The 15,703-nt window shown below is 43.5% G+C and overlaps 1 protein-coding gene across 2 annotated transcripts in view; it reads right to left on the reverse strand.

The window, feature by feature from the left end:
* The window catches only part of LOC139456964 (uncharacterized), a 42,129-nt gene that overhangs the window by 21,709 nt on the left and 4,717 nt on the right, over positions 1 to 15,703 (reverse strand). For both annotated transcript variants that reach the window (XM_071238456.1, XM_071238511.1), the window contains exons 5-19: positions 15,407 to 15,532; positions 14,009 to 14,152; positions 13,747 to 13,860; positions 11,799 to 11,976; positions 11,081 to 11,206; positions 9,404 to 9,500; positions 8,144 to 8,276; positions 7,268 to 7,354; positions 6,068 to 6,293; positions 5,817 to 5,973; positions 5,245 to 5,395; positions 4,462 to 4,578; positions 4,084 to 4,215; positions 3,846 to 3,934; positions 243 to 3,392 (exon numbers count right to left, since the gene is read on the reverse strand). In XM_071238456.1, coding sequence (XP_071094557.1) covers positions 243 to 3,392; positions 3,846 to 3,934; positions 4,084 to 4,215; positions 4,462 to 4,578; positions 5,245 to 5,395; positions 5,817 to 5,973; positions 6,068 to 6,293; positions 7,268 to 7,354; positions 8,144 to 8,276; positions 9,404 to 9,500; positions 11,081 to 11,206; positions 11,799 to 11,976; positions 13,747 to 13,860; positions 14,009 to 14,152; positions 15,407 to 15,532 — 5,027 coding nt within the window. The remainder of the gene's footprint in view (positions 1 to 242; positions 3,393 to 3,845; positions 3,935 to 4,083; positions 4,216 to 4,461; positions 4,579 to 5,244; positions 5,396 to 5,816; positions 5,974 to 6,067; positions 6,294 to 7,267; positions 7,355 to 8,143; positions 8,277 to 9,403; positions 9,501 to 11,080; positions 11,207 to 11,798; positions 11,977 to 13,746; positions 13,861 to 14,008; positions 14,153 to 15,406; positions 15,533 to 15,703) is intronic.

The raw sequence follows: 15,703 nt of genomic DNA on the forward strand, positions 1-15,703 counted from the left end.
AATCCAGTGATTGACATCATGAGCATCAATCCTTGCAATAGGAATATGATGACATATATCAACCAAGTCAGCAAGCCTGACCACCCGATCCCGTAAGTCGCCTCTTACGACAAGCAGAGTCATCATTTACGACAAGAATTGGTTGCTGAAGACTTATTCTACCCCAGATTTTCACAGGTGCAAACCTCCTCTGAAATTATGAAAATGAGAAAGACCTATAAATATTGACAATCCATGCCTACCTGAGTGTAGTGCTAGCTGTCATCAGCATATCAAGATGGTTCTTATCTGCCGTCTGTCCGTCCTCCGCCTCGTCCTCATTCTGGCTGTCTTCCTGTGACAACACTGCATCCTCCATCTCGCTCTGACCACCATCACTCTCTTCCTGCTTCCCATCAACATCAGACATTTTCCGTTTAGGGCCTATCCTCAGTCTAGGACTATCCTCTGATCGTCTGCCTTCGTCTGTTTCGGATAAATCATCACTCTCACTGTTGGAACGTTTCAGGGAGTTATGCAGCAGCTTGCGCACTGGAGTCGCCTGCTTTCGTTTAGACCGCCCGATATTTGATAAAGATTTGCCGAGAGGGCAAAGCTGCAGTCTCTGAATCCTTTGGAGGTCAGTCTGAGGGAGAAGTTTACAGGGGCTAGTTCTCTGACAAATCATCTGAGCTCGTTTCCGTAAGCTCCTAGCTGCCCTCTTTGTCGGTGACTCTTTGGTATCCAACACAAATGCTTTTGGTAGAATTGTCCTGTTTCCCACCACAACTCTCTTATTCTTGGGACTTTTTGAGACTATCTTTGGGAGGAAAGGAGAAACTGGCATGGGTAGGTCACCCTCAGGCTCATTCAGCTTACATGGTGGTTTTGGTTTCAGTTCACGGAAGCCTGTTTCCGACTGCCTCTTTGGTGGAGTCCTTTCTAAGCAACTCTGTTGAGCAGTCTTGGAGGTAGATGCAGGAGAGTAGTAGGGGCAGAAGGCTGCAATGATCTCTAATGGGGTCACATTGGGCGTACTGGCGAAGGAGGGGGAACCTCTAGGTGAGAGCTCATCTACAGCTGGACCAGATGCTTTGGTAGTGTTGCCATGGTTACTTGCATCTCCAGACATGCCCATAACAACTTCTTGTTTCTGTTCTGAGCTTGTTTCAAGCTCTTCTGAACTAGTTGTTACAGGCTCCTTAGAATCTTTGTCACCAACTGAAGTTTGATCCGAGCTGCTGATGGATTGGTCCATTTTCTCGGAACCTGATGTGATCTCAAACACCTGGTCTGGCACAACCCCATGAATACTGACAGCACTTGATACTACTGGTGCCCTGTCCTCACCTGAATGAGCTGGAGCATCTGCAACACCGACTTCCTGGACTTGTCCAACACTGACTTCCTCGACATCTGCAACACTGACTTCCTTGACGTCTGAAACACTCACTTCCTTGACGTCAGCACCACTGATTTCCTTGACGTCTGCAACACTCACTTTCTTGACGTCTGCAACACCGACTTCCTCGGCGTCAGCACCTCTCACTTTCTTGACGTCAGCACCACTGACTTCCTTGACATCTGCAACACTCACTTCCTTGACGTCTGAAACTCTCACTTCATTGACACCTGCAACACTGACTTTCTTGACCTCTGAAACACTCACTTCCTTGACGTCTGCAACACTCACTTCCTTGACGTCTGCACCACTCACTTCCTTGACGTCTGCACCACTCACTTCCTTGACATCTGCAACACTCACTTGCTTGACGTCTGCATCACTCACTTCCTTGACGTCTGCACCACTCACTTCCTTGACGTCTGCATCACTCACTTCCTTGACGTCTGCACCACTCACTTCCTTGACGTCTGCAACACTCACTTCCTTGACGTCTACAACACTCACTTGCTTGACGTCTGCACCACTCACTTCCTTGACGTCTGCATCACTCACTTCCTTGACGTCTGCAACACTCACTTCCTTGACGTCTGCAACACTCACTTCCTTGACGTCTGCAACACTCACTTCACAGATATCTCCTTCACTAAGCTGAGGCTGGGTACTGTCAACAATCACAGCAGAAGCTATGGAAGTATTGACGTCTGCTTCATTCTGCTTCTCAGATATCACTGCACTAGCAGCAACCTCCAAACTCAAGTTCACAACACTTTCCCTCTGTGATTCCTTCATGCTTGTGGCCACAGCTTGACTAGCTGGATGTGATATGTCATTCGATAAGGATGCTTCAACAAGAGAACCCTCTGCCAAGGCATCAAACGAGTCTGAAACATCTTGTGTGTGATCTGTAGTATCATCAGACTCGAGCTGCTGGGCGCCATGTTCAGCTTCATCAACCGCTGTTCCTGACAAGCTTGGCTGCACAACAGCATTATTTTGAATATTGTCGGAGACCACAGTGTTATCATGGCCTGAATTTAACCCTGGATCTTCTGGAAGGTTTCTGAGAGTTACTTGAGTATTATCATCCACATCCATCTCCACATCTGTGGGACATGTTACATCACAATTTTCAGCAACGCCCGACTCCATAGCTGCTGGAGATGTTACATGGGGATTGTTAGTCATGTCAGACACTGTACCTGCCGGACATTTTACCAGAGGATTATCAGTATCATCAAACTCCATAACTGTCGGAAACGTCTGGCTTCTGACTTTATTAATGTTCAACAAGTTCAAATGGCTCATTTCAGAAGCCATTTTTCTTGTGGCGTCAGCTATGTGTCCTTTGCTAACACCACAAGCGCTGCTGCTAGTCTCTACTTGACAATGATCAGCCCCCTCAACCGACTGTGTGTTCACTGTATCCACAGCATCAGTGTTACATTCAAAGAACATCCCTTCATCAACCAAAACACTTTCATGTGCAGCAGATGTTAATGAAGGACTTCCAGATTCATGCACCTCAGTCTGTTCACAAACATCCCTACTCACCACCTCAACCGACTCCGTCACATCAACTGCTCGACCCTGGTTTGACACAGATGTCTGCTCGAGATCAGAGGTCGGTTCCTGGTAGTGACCTCTGTCTTGTCCTTTTGAGCCCTCAACAGCAGCAGTCCCTGTGTCCGGGCCACAGAAGAGCTGAACTGGCTTCCCAGGAATAGCTATCAGAGACGATAAAATCTGAGGGGATTCCCCTGGTTTGGTACCAGGAATCACTCGAATGGACCCACGCAGGGAATTAAAATCGGAAGAAATACTTGTAGGGAGAGATAGTTTCGGGTTAGGAAATGTTGAGGATGGTGTGGATGGTGTTGATACTGAGGTACCTTGGGGCACTATCTTGAAGGGGATGAAGATGCCTTCTGGTGTGATGATAGGTTTGCCAACTGGCGTCTTTGGTGGGAAGTCATACGTCAGACGAGGGTAAGTGTCTTCTACACAGCGTCTGAAAGGGTGGTTCTGAATTTGTACATGCAGGTCCATTGTTATATTCAGTGTAATTTAAAAGGTTTGGCATATTATGATTGTTCTCAAGAATTGTTTGCAATCATTAATGTATCAGGGATTTGACATAGGTTCAACTGATCAACCGAGATTTATAACATTCGTTATTCGCCAAGGCCTTCATGTACTCGGCACACTTGTGGTGAGTCTCACAATGAAACAAGTAGCCTAAACATCATGTTTGTTTACTTTAGAATAGAGGCCTCTTTTTTTAACAACTTTGTTTATAAAACCATTGGTAAACACGATAATCAATTTTAAAAAAATACTTTCTCAAAATGATCCAATGAAACAATTTTTTTCTATTTATTGAAAAAGTATCCAGACAAGACAGAAGACATTTGCGATATTTTCTTTATCTGTAACCAAAGCAATTTGTAATCAAGCGCCTTACCTCTTTGCACCACTGTCTCCGTCCTCATTATCAGCGGGTGAAACTGGTGCCGATCGGTGCTTCTTCCTTGGAGACCATGTGACATCCACCTGACAGACACAACACTCTCAGGTTACTTCCCTCACAACCGAGTAGAACGCCATGACGTATTTTGGAGCACTGAACCATGGTAACATAGATGTAGCCACAAGGGCACATCCTTACAGACTTGTAAAAAGTATTATCTGAAACCATTTACCTCGAGTTGATTGTTAATGTCCGCTAAGTCCAATGGAGCACTCAGACTTGACGATCTCTTCCTCTCACTGCTCTTCTTCTCTTGCTTCTTCTTCTCCTTGACAGCAAGGGCTGTCTCTTTGGCCCGTTTTTTCTACAATACATAGGACTTCATCTTAAAGAGAGACATCCGAGTGTCATAAATTCTTTTAATTTAAGGATGAAACAAAGGGGAAAAAAATATTTTCTGATCACTGTGTAAAAACAAAGTTAACATGTTAAATTCTACCATAAAAACAGATTCATGACAGCAACGGTAGCATATTTTGTGTAAAACAGGTGTATATGCCAACACTTAAGTTGACTTAGAAATAATAACAGGCTGTAGATAAGCCCAAACCTTGGCCCAGATAGGCAGAACACTGTCGTCCTGGTCTTGTAAAGCCACCATTTGGTCTGGGGAGAAGGCTTCCACAACCAGCGTCTTTGCCATCATGTTTTTATTTTGCCGGAAATACTGTAGGGAGAAAGAATTTAAAACTACAAAAAACAAAGCACATGTGAATATCTTCTATATAGTGTCTGGCATCATATGCAATGACAATCATTTTTGCATGCAGGAGTAAGCTCCTTCCCAGCGCGTGACACCTTCGTTACACTCTTGGTAACATCGCTGCCACGAGTGTGTGCGTGGCCATTACAAGAATCTTGAAATTTGCCCTCTAACCCCAAATGTAGTAATGTTCATACTTTTGTTTATGTCTTTGGGAATGCCATCATAGTGAATTTTGAAAAGGTTTACGACTGACAATGTTTTCCAGATGAATTTACTTTGTTGTTTGTATAATCAGATTGGTTCGAGATTGCTGGCTAATGGAATATCAACCAACTTCTCCCTTACATTCTTACTATATCAATAACACAATAGTTTTAATGAAATAGAAATTCAAATTGACAAACAAAGAAAGTAATTAAGCAGGGGTAAGTGTAATCGCGTCACGACAGCCGTCACTTGTTTGTAAACATAACGGTCCTTCGCTTGCGAGTTCAACTCCAAGCACAGTTGGGGCCACCTATCACAGTGGGGAGTTTTGACTGGTGGCAGCGATAGTATAGAGAGCTCCGCAAACGGGCTATCGATGCAAGGAGTTTGGCGGGTAATGACAAGGGGAGACAACTCTACCTTGATAGGATTGTCTGGAGACCTCTGGCTGGACATATTCTTGATTCTGAGGTTGATCTGCTTGATGGTTTTGGCTGGTAGCAGGTACTTCTGAAGGAGACTGCGAGGGTTTTTCAGATGCTGGAACTGCTCGAGACCCAGGGCTATCAAGCTGGGGAGGCAGAAAGATAATCTGATCAACCAATTCCCGTTTACAATGAATACAAGAATCTTAATTTAGAAACTGGTCTTACTCGTACTCACCAAAAGTAAATATATCACTATGACTAGTAGGAAGAACTTAATCTTGAAGGTGTGTCCAATAATACACATTATTATTATGCCGTCACTACATAGTCAAGAGAGTGAATGAAAGACTTGGGTTTAACATTGCTTTAGACAGTATACAGCATGTCACCTCAATGTGGTGAAACCATAGAGTTTAGATGTGATGCTACCAGACAAAGGGAACTAGGAGATCCTGGCATGGGAAGGAAGCAACTCTAAGAATAAGTTAGGTTTTTAACCATCAAAGTGCAAAACCATGGCCATCAAGTGTTATACAAAGTAAACTTATGAACAAAAATGCATACTTGTCCTCCCCGGTAGTGAAAGTAAGCCGGCTGTCTCTGGCTTCCTCTTGTGACAATAACCGTCGACACGGCAGCAACTGTGGGTAGAGGAACACCGGACTGGACCAGAACACCTCAATCTGAGACGGCAGTAACGGGTGCTTTGTAGATGTGCTGCCTGGGAGGGACGAACAAATGCCGGTTAAAGATTAGCAACACGCCAGCAGGAATTACACAAAAGGAGCCGAGAGGTTTCATTGTTAATGATTTACCTTTCTTTCTGGCAGTCTTCTTTCCACCATCCACTGAATCGTAGTCGGAGTCTGTTGCGTTGCTGTTGGTGTCTTCGACGGAGTAGGAGGAAGCATCCTCATTCTCCTGGCTGAGGTTCCATGAGTTATCTTCACCAACCGCATCTATAGCTAGCTGCAGGTTACACACGTTGTAGGACGACAGGTCACGCGCCATCGACACACATCGGAAGATATCCAGTTCCCTCTACAGTTTGAGTGAATGATTGTTATTCTATGAAGCAGTAAGTGACATTACTGCTGTATCATGTGAGGTTGTAAATAATGAGTCTGGCAAACCTGTGGTTGATAGCATGAGCATAATCCAAGCATTGTGACCACCAACTCATGACTTTTAGTCAGCTGATACTAGGCTTACCATTGCTTACTGTACAGGGGGCCTATTCTGGCCATGAATCAGCACTTGGCCTGGTTTACTTGTTCTACTGAATCATTTAGAGACAAAATGCCCAGAAATCTCACTGGTCCATCAGAGAAGTTTTGAAGTATTTGTATCACAAATTTCCTACCTTACATTTACAATAGGTAAACAAAACAAGAAGACTGTCGTATTTTCCACCCATGGGTTAGACAAAATCTATCTTACATTAGCTGGTTTACTGTTTACTGGAACTTGTCTGGTCGACCACCCAGGGGTTTAACTAGACCTGCTCAGAGAGAGTGTGTGAACTGGGTTTAACGCCGCTTTTAACAGTATTCCAGGCGTGTCAGGTTAATGTGGGAGGAAAGCCCGAAGTGATGCAGGTCTCAGACGTTTACCACTTCGGTGAAACCAACGAGCACGGGTATGGTGCTGACAAACCTAGAAACATCACTGGGGCGAACCGGGATTCGAACCCACAATCATAGGTTAAGGGATGCAACTCTGCACAGTGAATCAAGGCGCCTCAGATGACTGGGCCACCCGTGCCCCTGACCTGCTCAGAGGCCGACATTTGGTCCCAAGTCTGCAGCAAACAACAGTAAAAATTCCCAATTTCAATTAAAAATTTCATATATAAAACATCCAATTTTGAACAAAACACGATTTTCCCCAATTTGCCTCCCAAGGAAACTTAGTCTGGAGTCCTCAATTAATCCCTGCCTCCATATTGATCCCCCCTGCACAGAGCCTCATTACCAGGCAACTCCATGGAAGTGAAACATGCAACTAGTTCTCACCAGTAGCTGTCTGCACGTGCTGGTCAGGGGCTCGAAGTCCTCGCTCCCCTTACACAGGAAGAAGAGCTGTGTTGTCAGTTGGACATGCTGCAACAGAAATCTTTGTTACTCCTTGTTACACTTACTGGCCGACCTTGAGTGCACAACATCACCAACAAGGCAGTGGACATCACTGTTAAAGTACTGTCAGGATTAAATGCTAGCATAAGTCCCATATGTAGTAACATGTACCACTTCATTTAATTTCATCAAGTGACTCTTGACAAGTCAAAGATATCTGGTGAGGTGAAGTCGCTTTCAAGATTATTTCACTGATATAAGTTTTGCTGCAGTTTAACATGGATACCCCCGTCAGACACAGTACACTGAATCCATGCCGACCAGTCCTTGTTTTATTCCCTGAATTCCAAGGGCCAGCCAGGGTAACAACAAGTACCATCTTTTAAGATCTTTTGGTATGACACGACCTGGGATCCTCGGGCAAGTGAATTCTTTTCAAATTGTGCCTCTGTTCACCCAGCAGTGAATGGGTACCCGGTAGGATGAGATGGCAATGTGGTTGTTAACCTTCAAGCGCCTAACAGGCAGCATGGGTAGTATACTCCCCATGGAGCTGAGAATGATTGTTGAGTGGCCACAGATCCATTGACCGGGATAATAAAATGTCTATGCGCTTAGAGCACGCGTATACATGGAGTACAGTGCCAAATAAACTGACTATTATTATTATTATTATTACAGTTGTGGACTGTCAGTTCTGTAAGTGGCAGGAGTATAGGGAAAAGTGATTCTTTACTCATAAACCATGTCCTGACATTACAATTACATGGAGCAACTGAACAAACAAAGCATTATTTTAGTTTGACCGTAACATACCTTTCGCATTTGTTCCTCGATGAGCAGTTTCTCCTCTGCAGTGATGATGAGAGCATTCTCCTCCAGTTCTGCCCGATGAACACTGGTGAGGGAAGCCTTAATAGGAGACTTTTTGGCCTTGACGATCGGCCTTCTGGAACAGACAACACCGATATTACCATATATACTAGTGGAAAACTACAGCCAAAGTCCAAATACACATGGATTCATTACAGCTGCATGCTATCTTTGTGCAAAGATTTGTTGGTTGGTTTGTTGATTAATGCCACACTCAGCAATATTCCAGCCATATGACGACATTATGAAAATGATAGAGTCTGGAACAGACTATACAGTGATTGATATAATGAAGATAATCCTCCACCTATACCTCCTATGGTATAATAGATCTACCAGGAGACGGTCAGTACATACTGTGGCAGTGGTTCCCCCAGGTACATAGACTTATCTCCCTCCTATACATGGTATAATAGATCTACCAGGAGACGTCAGTACATACTGTGGCAGTGGTTCCTCCAGGTACATAGACTTATCTCCCTCCTATACATGGTATAATAGATCTACCAGGAGATGGTCAGTACATACTGTGGCAGTGGTTCCCCCAGGTACATAGACTTATCTCCCTCCTATACATGGTATAATAGATCTACCAGGAGACGGTCAGTACATACTGTGGCAGTGGTTCCCCCAGGTACATAGACTTATCTCCCTCCTATACATGGTATAATAGATCTACCAGGAGACGGTCAGTACATACTGTGGCAGTGGTTCCCCCAGGTACATAGACTTATCTCCCTCCTATACATGGTATAATAGATCTACCAGGAGACGGTCAGTACATACTGTGGCAGTGGTTCCCCCAGGTACATAGACTTATCTCCCTCCTATACATGGTATAATAGATCTACCAGGAGACGGTCAGTACATACTGTGGCAGTGGTTCCTCCAGGTACATAGACTTACACATGGTATAATAGATCTACCAGGAGACGTCAGTACATACTGTGGCAGTGGTTCCCCCAGATACATAGACTTATCTCCCTCCTGTACATGGTATAATAGATCTACCAGGAGACGTCAGTACACACTGTGGCAGTGGTTCCCCCAGGTACATAGACTTATCTCCCTCCTATACATGGTATAATAGATCTACCAGGAGACGGTCAGTACACACTGTGGCAGTGGCTCCCCCAGGTACATAGACTTATCTCCCTCCTATACATGGTATAATAGATCTACCAGGAGACGGTCAGTACATACTGTGGCAGTGGTTCCTCCAGGTACATGGACTTATCTTCCTCCTCCTGTTCAGGGAACAGTTCGTCCAGTTCATCTATCAGCTGGTTCAGTTCCTTCTCTGAAACAATTGGTGAGAATTAGGCAAACCAAGACTTACAGTCATCAACTGAGACATGGGGCGGTTGGGTAGCCTAGTGGTTAAAGCGTTTGCTCGTCACGCACCTGGGTTGGATTCCCGACATGGGTACAATGTGTGAAGCCCATTTCTGGTGTCCCCCGCCATGATATTGCTGGAATATTACTAAAAGCGGCGTAAAACCATACTCACTCACTCACTCAACTGAGACATCAGAGACTGACCAACATAATTAGAAAATTTATAACAAATTGTACATTTATGTACCTGTCCATTTACCATACCTATCACACTATGCATTTCTTCCTTTTTCTTCGATCCTGGAGTGGAAATGTCTTGGAACAAAGTTTCCAGATTCCCAAAAAACACTTCACCCCAACACATCACATACGTCACCACCTAAACAATGGGTCATGCACCACTGCAATCCTGTGCAATACAACCCTTTGCATCCTGATCACCTGCCTCTTCATTTTCTTTCTAGAGCATTTAGGCTGGTGTAACTGTGACGTGGGGATAATTGGATGGATATTAGCATGTCAGTGCTGAGGTGTTCTTTTACAAACACTCCCTCACCGGCCAGTAAGGTTCGACAAGAGAGACCTTGCACATATGCTCGTTGGACGTAAGACTGATCTGCTTGGCATCTCTTTTGATGATTCATCAAAGAAATCAATCATGAATGTGGGACTGAAGCATGCTAAGACGAAAGAGGAAACGATCGACAACCGTACAAGTCTTCAACCAACTACTGAAACATGACATGCACAAGAATGAGGTGATTGGGACACCATTTGTACAAATGGCCTCACCTCTTGCATAGTGACTTCAATGGCGCAGACCTATGTATGTACCTTCTGTCTGGGAATTCGTCTGGAGACTCAATGAGGACAAAAACAATAAAACAATTTCTAGGTTTATTGTCTAGGATACGACGAGATGTGGGACAGTAGCACATGGGTATCCTCATCTGCACTGAGGGCTGCTGTCAGTTGCTCGGGGGGGGGACCAATCGGATGAAGTCCCTGGACATTGGTTACTCAGATATCTCAAAGGCAGTGGGACACCAACACTGTTTACAAACCTCTGATGACCTTTCTTCAAAATGTTGGCACAGTGCGTCAGATAATTTTACAACCATGAGTGACTGAGTAAGTTGGATCTAATGCTGCTTTTAGCAATATTCCAGTAGTATCACAGCAGGGGACACCAGAAAAGGGCTTCCCACATTGTACCCAAGGTAAACAGAAGTTTAAAACAATGTTTAGAAGAAAGTTTGGGAGAATAAAAGTATGGTAACAATTAATCATGAGGGCATAGTATTGTTTGGCTGAGTATTTGATACAGTTGTAAATTGCAATCCGGATACATTTGACTTCAGCAGTACACATATACCATCTGTCTGAAGCAGTGATGGAGGATGCGAGAGCTGGGCTTAGCATCACCTTGAGCATCGCCTTGAGCATCACCTTGAGCATCACCTTGAGCATCACCACAGCCTGGCACAGACACTGACAGAGGGTAAAACAAAATCTCACACCAGAAATGAAATCAGCCCTTACTTGAAACCCTAAAAGGTCGGTCGAATCTGAAATCTTCATCCACTTCAACAATTTTTTCAGCTTCCTCCAAGAAATTGAATTCAGGATCATTTGCCTCATCGTCAACTGGCTGATCAACAGGTTCCGCTGAAACATAAAATATGGTCATATTTCAAGTCTCTTTATTTGAGGTGAACATGGTACATGAAATCAACCTTTCTTACCCTGACCTTCAGCAAGAAAATGAAAGACACTGTCCATGGTTGGAAATTAACCAAATAAGTCAACTAGCCCAAATGATGAAAATATAGCAATACCCCCAAAATGTTTGAAATTCTACTAGCCCTTAGGATAGCTTTAAACATTAACAAACTGGTCCCGGTGAGTAGAATAGTGCTAATTTCTATCCCTGCTGTCTAGCCCATTGCTATAATTATCCTTTGCCAAAAAGTGAGTGAGTTAGGTTCAATACCACTATGAACAGTGTTCGAGTCATATCACTCAGTGCCGATTTAAGACAGCAAAGTGTCACAAAGGCCACAGGGCCACATGAGTTCTGGTATCTATGGTGGTGGCATAATCATTGTGAATTTTGGATTCAAAACCAAGACCAGCAGATCTTGGCACAGCAAAGGAATGTAACTGAGGAAATGCCACTCGGTCCCAAAGCTTCTGGACTCCTTGTCAAATAAGAGTTTCCGTGAGTGGGTAATGGAATAAGGTTTCCCTTTCAACTCACAGTCTGGTTTGACGAGGGAGCGAAGGAACTCCTGCCACTCGGAGTCGTCACACTCCGTGTCGTACATATCTGGGGTGATGTCCGGCGCAACAAATGCTTCCTCTATGGCCGTCAGGGACGTGTCAGTCAGGGGCAGTTTGGATCTTGTTCTGCGAGCTATTATGTCTGAATGTGTACTCTGGAAAAAAAACAAATTGGAAATTTTAACTATAAATTGTATATTTGTATACTTATCCTGTCTCACATTGTGCATTTCTTCCTTCTATCTCGATCCTGGCATGGAAATGTCTCAAAACAAAGTTTTCAGCTTCAAAAGAACACCTCACCTCAACACATCCCACTCATCACCATGGTCGCTAACATAAACATCAGGACACGCACCACTGCAGTCCCATGCAACCCTACCCCAAGCAATCGGATCACCTGATATTCCCTACAGTTCTTCAAATTGAGACCAACTTGGGACCTGTTTGCGACCTGTATTTAGTGCTTGGTTGCCAGTTGGCTCCCATTAATAAAATTAGCTTGGCAACTAAAATGTTTCACATGTTGAAAGAAACTGAGTTCAACATCGCTTGTGTCTATCGACATCATGACTTCCCTGTTTAGGGTGTAGTGAAACTCCTCACAGTGATACTGATGCCTATCTTGCTTCTGATGCTGTTGTCCGTGATGCTGCAAGTTTATGACTTTCTGGTCAGGTGCACATTTCTCAGTTTACTTTTACAACTTTCAGCAATATTCCAGCTATATGATGGCGGTCTGTAAATAATTGAGTCTGAGCCTGACAATCCAGTGATTGACATCACAACAATTGATCCACACAATCAATCTCATTAAAATCATATCTTAGTTCTTGCTACCGCTAAACAAAGATCTGAAGACACCCCATTACGGGTCACGTCAGACCGACCTTGTGCGAACTTTGACCGACCAATGGAATGACCAATCAGAAAGTAGCTTTCTCGTGCCTTACGGCACTAATTTCAAATTGGCGACTATGCTTCAAAACATATTTTGACAAATTCTCGAAATTTGAAACTTGAACAAAAGAACATTCTGGAATGGCTAATAGATGGGCTCGATTGTATGGATTCTATCGATAAACCCGTAACTATTGTTCGGAATAAAGATTTCGAGGTTGCATGATTAGAAATCATATTCCGACTGTCACTTTCATAATCTGGTAAGCGACACTCTGATTGGTCGGATGAAAGGTTGTTCTGACGTGACCCCTAATGGGATGTCTTCAGATCTTTGTTTAGCGGTAGCGAGAACAAAGGTCTGATTTCAATGAGATTGTCCACGCAATTGGGATACAATGACATGCATCAGCCATGTCAGTGAGCCTGACCACACAATCCCCTTAGTCGCCTCTTGCAACAAGTATAGTGACCTCATACGACAAGCATGGGTTGCTGAAGACCTATTCTCAACCAGGATCTTCATGAAATAGAACAACAATAGAAGGTTTGCCATGTAAGATAACAATATGATAACATAGAACTTATCAACATTAACATAGCAAATTGCAAACATTCTAAAGAACTCCATTCTTATTCCTGTAAGCGAGAGAGGGAATTCGCTATCGCTGTTTTTAACATTTCAGTTTTATCAGCTTGATGAGGGAGGACAGTCCAAAGTGAAGCAGCACAAGCACCAGCATGACGCTGAAATATCTAAAACCATCATCAGGGCTCATTATCATAGATTCCTGGTACATCTAAGGGACACAATTCTGCACAGGGCACTGCAGGGCTTATACAATTGGGAACCTGTCAGCCTAAATTTTACAAAAGGAAAAATAGACATCTGCAAGCACTACCTGTTAATATGTTCAACAGCTGTGTGCTGGACAAACAAAAACATGACAGATGACTGCCATTTTAAACATAACATTTCATCGTGATAACACTGTATGTGATACTGTGTACACTATCTCCAGTACCTCCTGTGTTGAAGTGTCTTCCAGGGCTGCCATGGAGTTCTTGAAATGCTGCCCAAGTGCCGATGTACGTTGTAAACTCACACCTGACGTACAAGCCATAGGACTCCGGAATGTCTGCAACAAGAAGCCCAGGTGTCTCATCAATGGTGGGTTAGAACTGCAAAGTTATTGTTAAAAGGCAATGTCTGTACACTTGTAACATCATTTTCACTGCAATTTCAACAAAGGAGTTTATTTTTATCCCATTCGCCGTGCGACATACCTCGGAGTCCCTTGTCTGTGGGGTGTTGACCTGCAGGGGGGTCCTCACTGTGGGGGTGGAGGGGGTGGGGGGCATGGGGGATCCCAGATCACTCGCATGGGAGGATATCATACTCTCCATATCGTCGTCACTTTCATGCTGAGCCTAAATTAATTAGACAACACATATTGCAAAATATGCTGATTCAGCAATCCGTTTGGTTGAAATTGTTCCAAAGAAGTCAGGAAATTTGCTGGGCTTTTCACGGCTTATGAATATGTATCTATGTAAATTGTGATGGAAGCACATGATATCTGCCACTGCCTACATTCCAGAGTCACATCAAATACGTCACTCACTTGTTTGAGGTGAAGTGGGGTTTCATTTCGCATCCAAGATTATTGCACTGATATAGTGACACGCATGCACATACCTAGTCCGGACAGATGCCGCATATCTGCCGCAGTTTAACATGAATACCTCACTCAGACACAGTATATTGACTCCGAGCCAACCAGTCCTTGTTATAGAAGTATACTGCAGATTGCCAGAGAGAGTAACAACAAGTACTATCTTTTAACGTCTTTGGTATGACACGGCTGGGGATTGAAACCCCGGACCTTCTGCTCTACCACTAGACCATGGAGGCGGTGATTGTTTGAGGACACACAGAGAGTTGAGTGTTATGTTTCCCATAACTTCCAAAATAACAATGTTAAGTAGCATCCTCATTATCATGTGCTTCCTGACTTGCTGGTATTATTGACATTTGGATAACATTTGAAGCTTCAACATGAAGCCACTGCACTGGCCACAGAACCATTTCAGCTATTTGCAGCTATCTCAAAGATTTGTTTGGTTGTGGTTCAATGCCAATGTAATTTTCAGGCTGTATGAAAGTGGACTGTAAATAATCGTCTGGACCAGACAATACAGTGATTGATGATATGAGCAATGAGCAATGACCCATGCTATTGGGTACAGTGATCCTCTATCAAACAAGTTGCAGAGTCTGACCACCTGATCCATGCTGCCAACCAATTCTAACCCGGCAGAAACAACTATAGGGTTTGCACTAGTCTCATAGACATGTAAGATAATATCCATAATAATAATGGTCCAATGTTTCAAAATTTCAGCAACTTGACCTGAACAAGTACAAGAACAAAGTGTACACAATACATGCAATAGATGGACAGAGATCACCATGATCACAACATGCACAATGATGAAAAAAATATTTTAGCAAAGGAAGAAACAGTTAGTTTCAAACAAATGGAAAACTGCCATCAATGTAGTAATTATAGATGTAAAGGGAAATTTGTGACTTGTCCAAAGTTTGTGCTTAGAGTAAAAGCTTATAACAAAAGGGAGATAACTCAAGAACACATGGTCTCACACAAAACAGGAAGTACATACCTCAGCATCTTTATCTGGGGAGTACTCATCATCATCTTCATCCTCAGGAAAGTATATGTCCAGGATACTCGGCTTCTTGGCTGCTGTTGTCTTCTTCACTGGTGAAAGCGGCCATTTTTCTAAGGGCTAAGAAGTAAAAATACACGATAAAAATGACGAATATCTGAAACCAATCTCGAACATCCAGGCTAAGAAAATCCCTGTTTTTAAAAGACTAGTCCTGAGGAAAAGTGTAAACTTGATTTGACTAGTCCTCAGAGTTTGAAGCCAGTCTCGCTTAAACAAGATATTTACTAT

Source organism: Haliotis cracherodii, unplaced genomic scaffold, assembly GCF_022045235.1.
Source record: "Haliotis cracherodii isolate W230 unplaced genomic scaffold, xgHalCrac1.p SCAF_1, whole genome shotgun sequence".
In the NCBI taxonomy this organism is placed as follows: Eukaryota; Metazoa; Mollusca; class Gastropoda; order Lepetellida; family Haliotidae; genus Haliotis; species Haliotis cracherodii.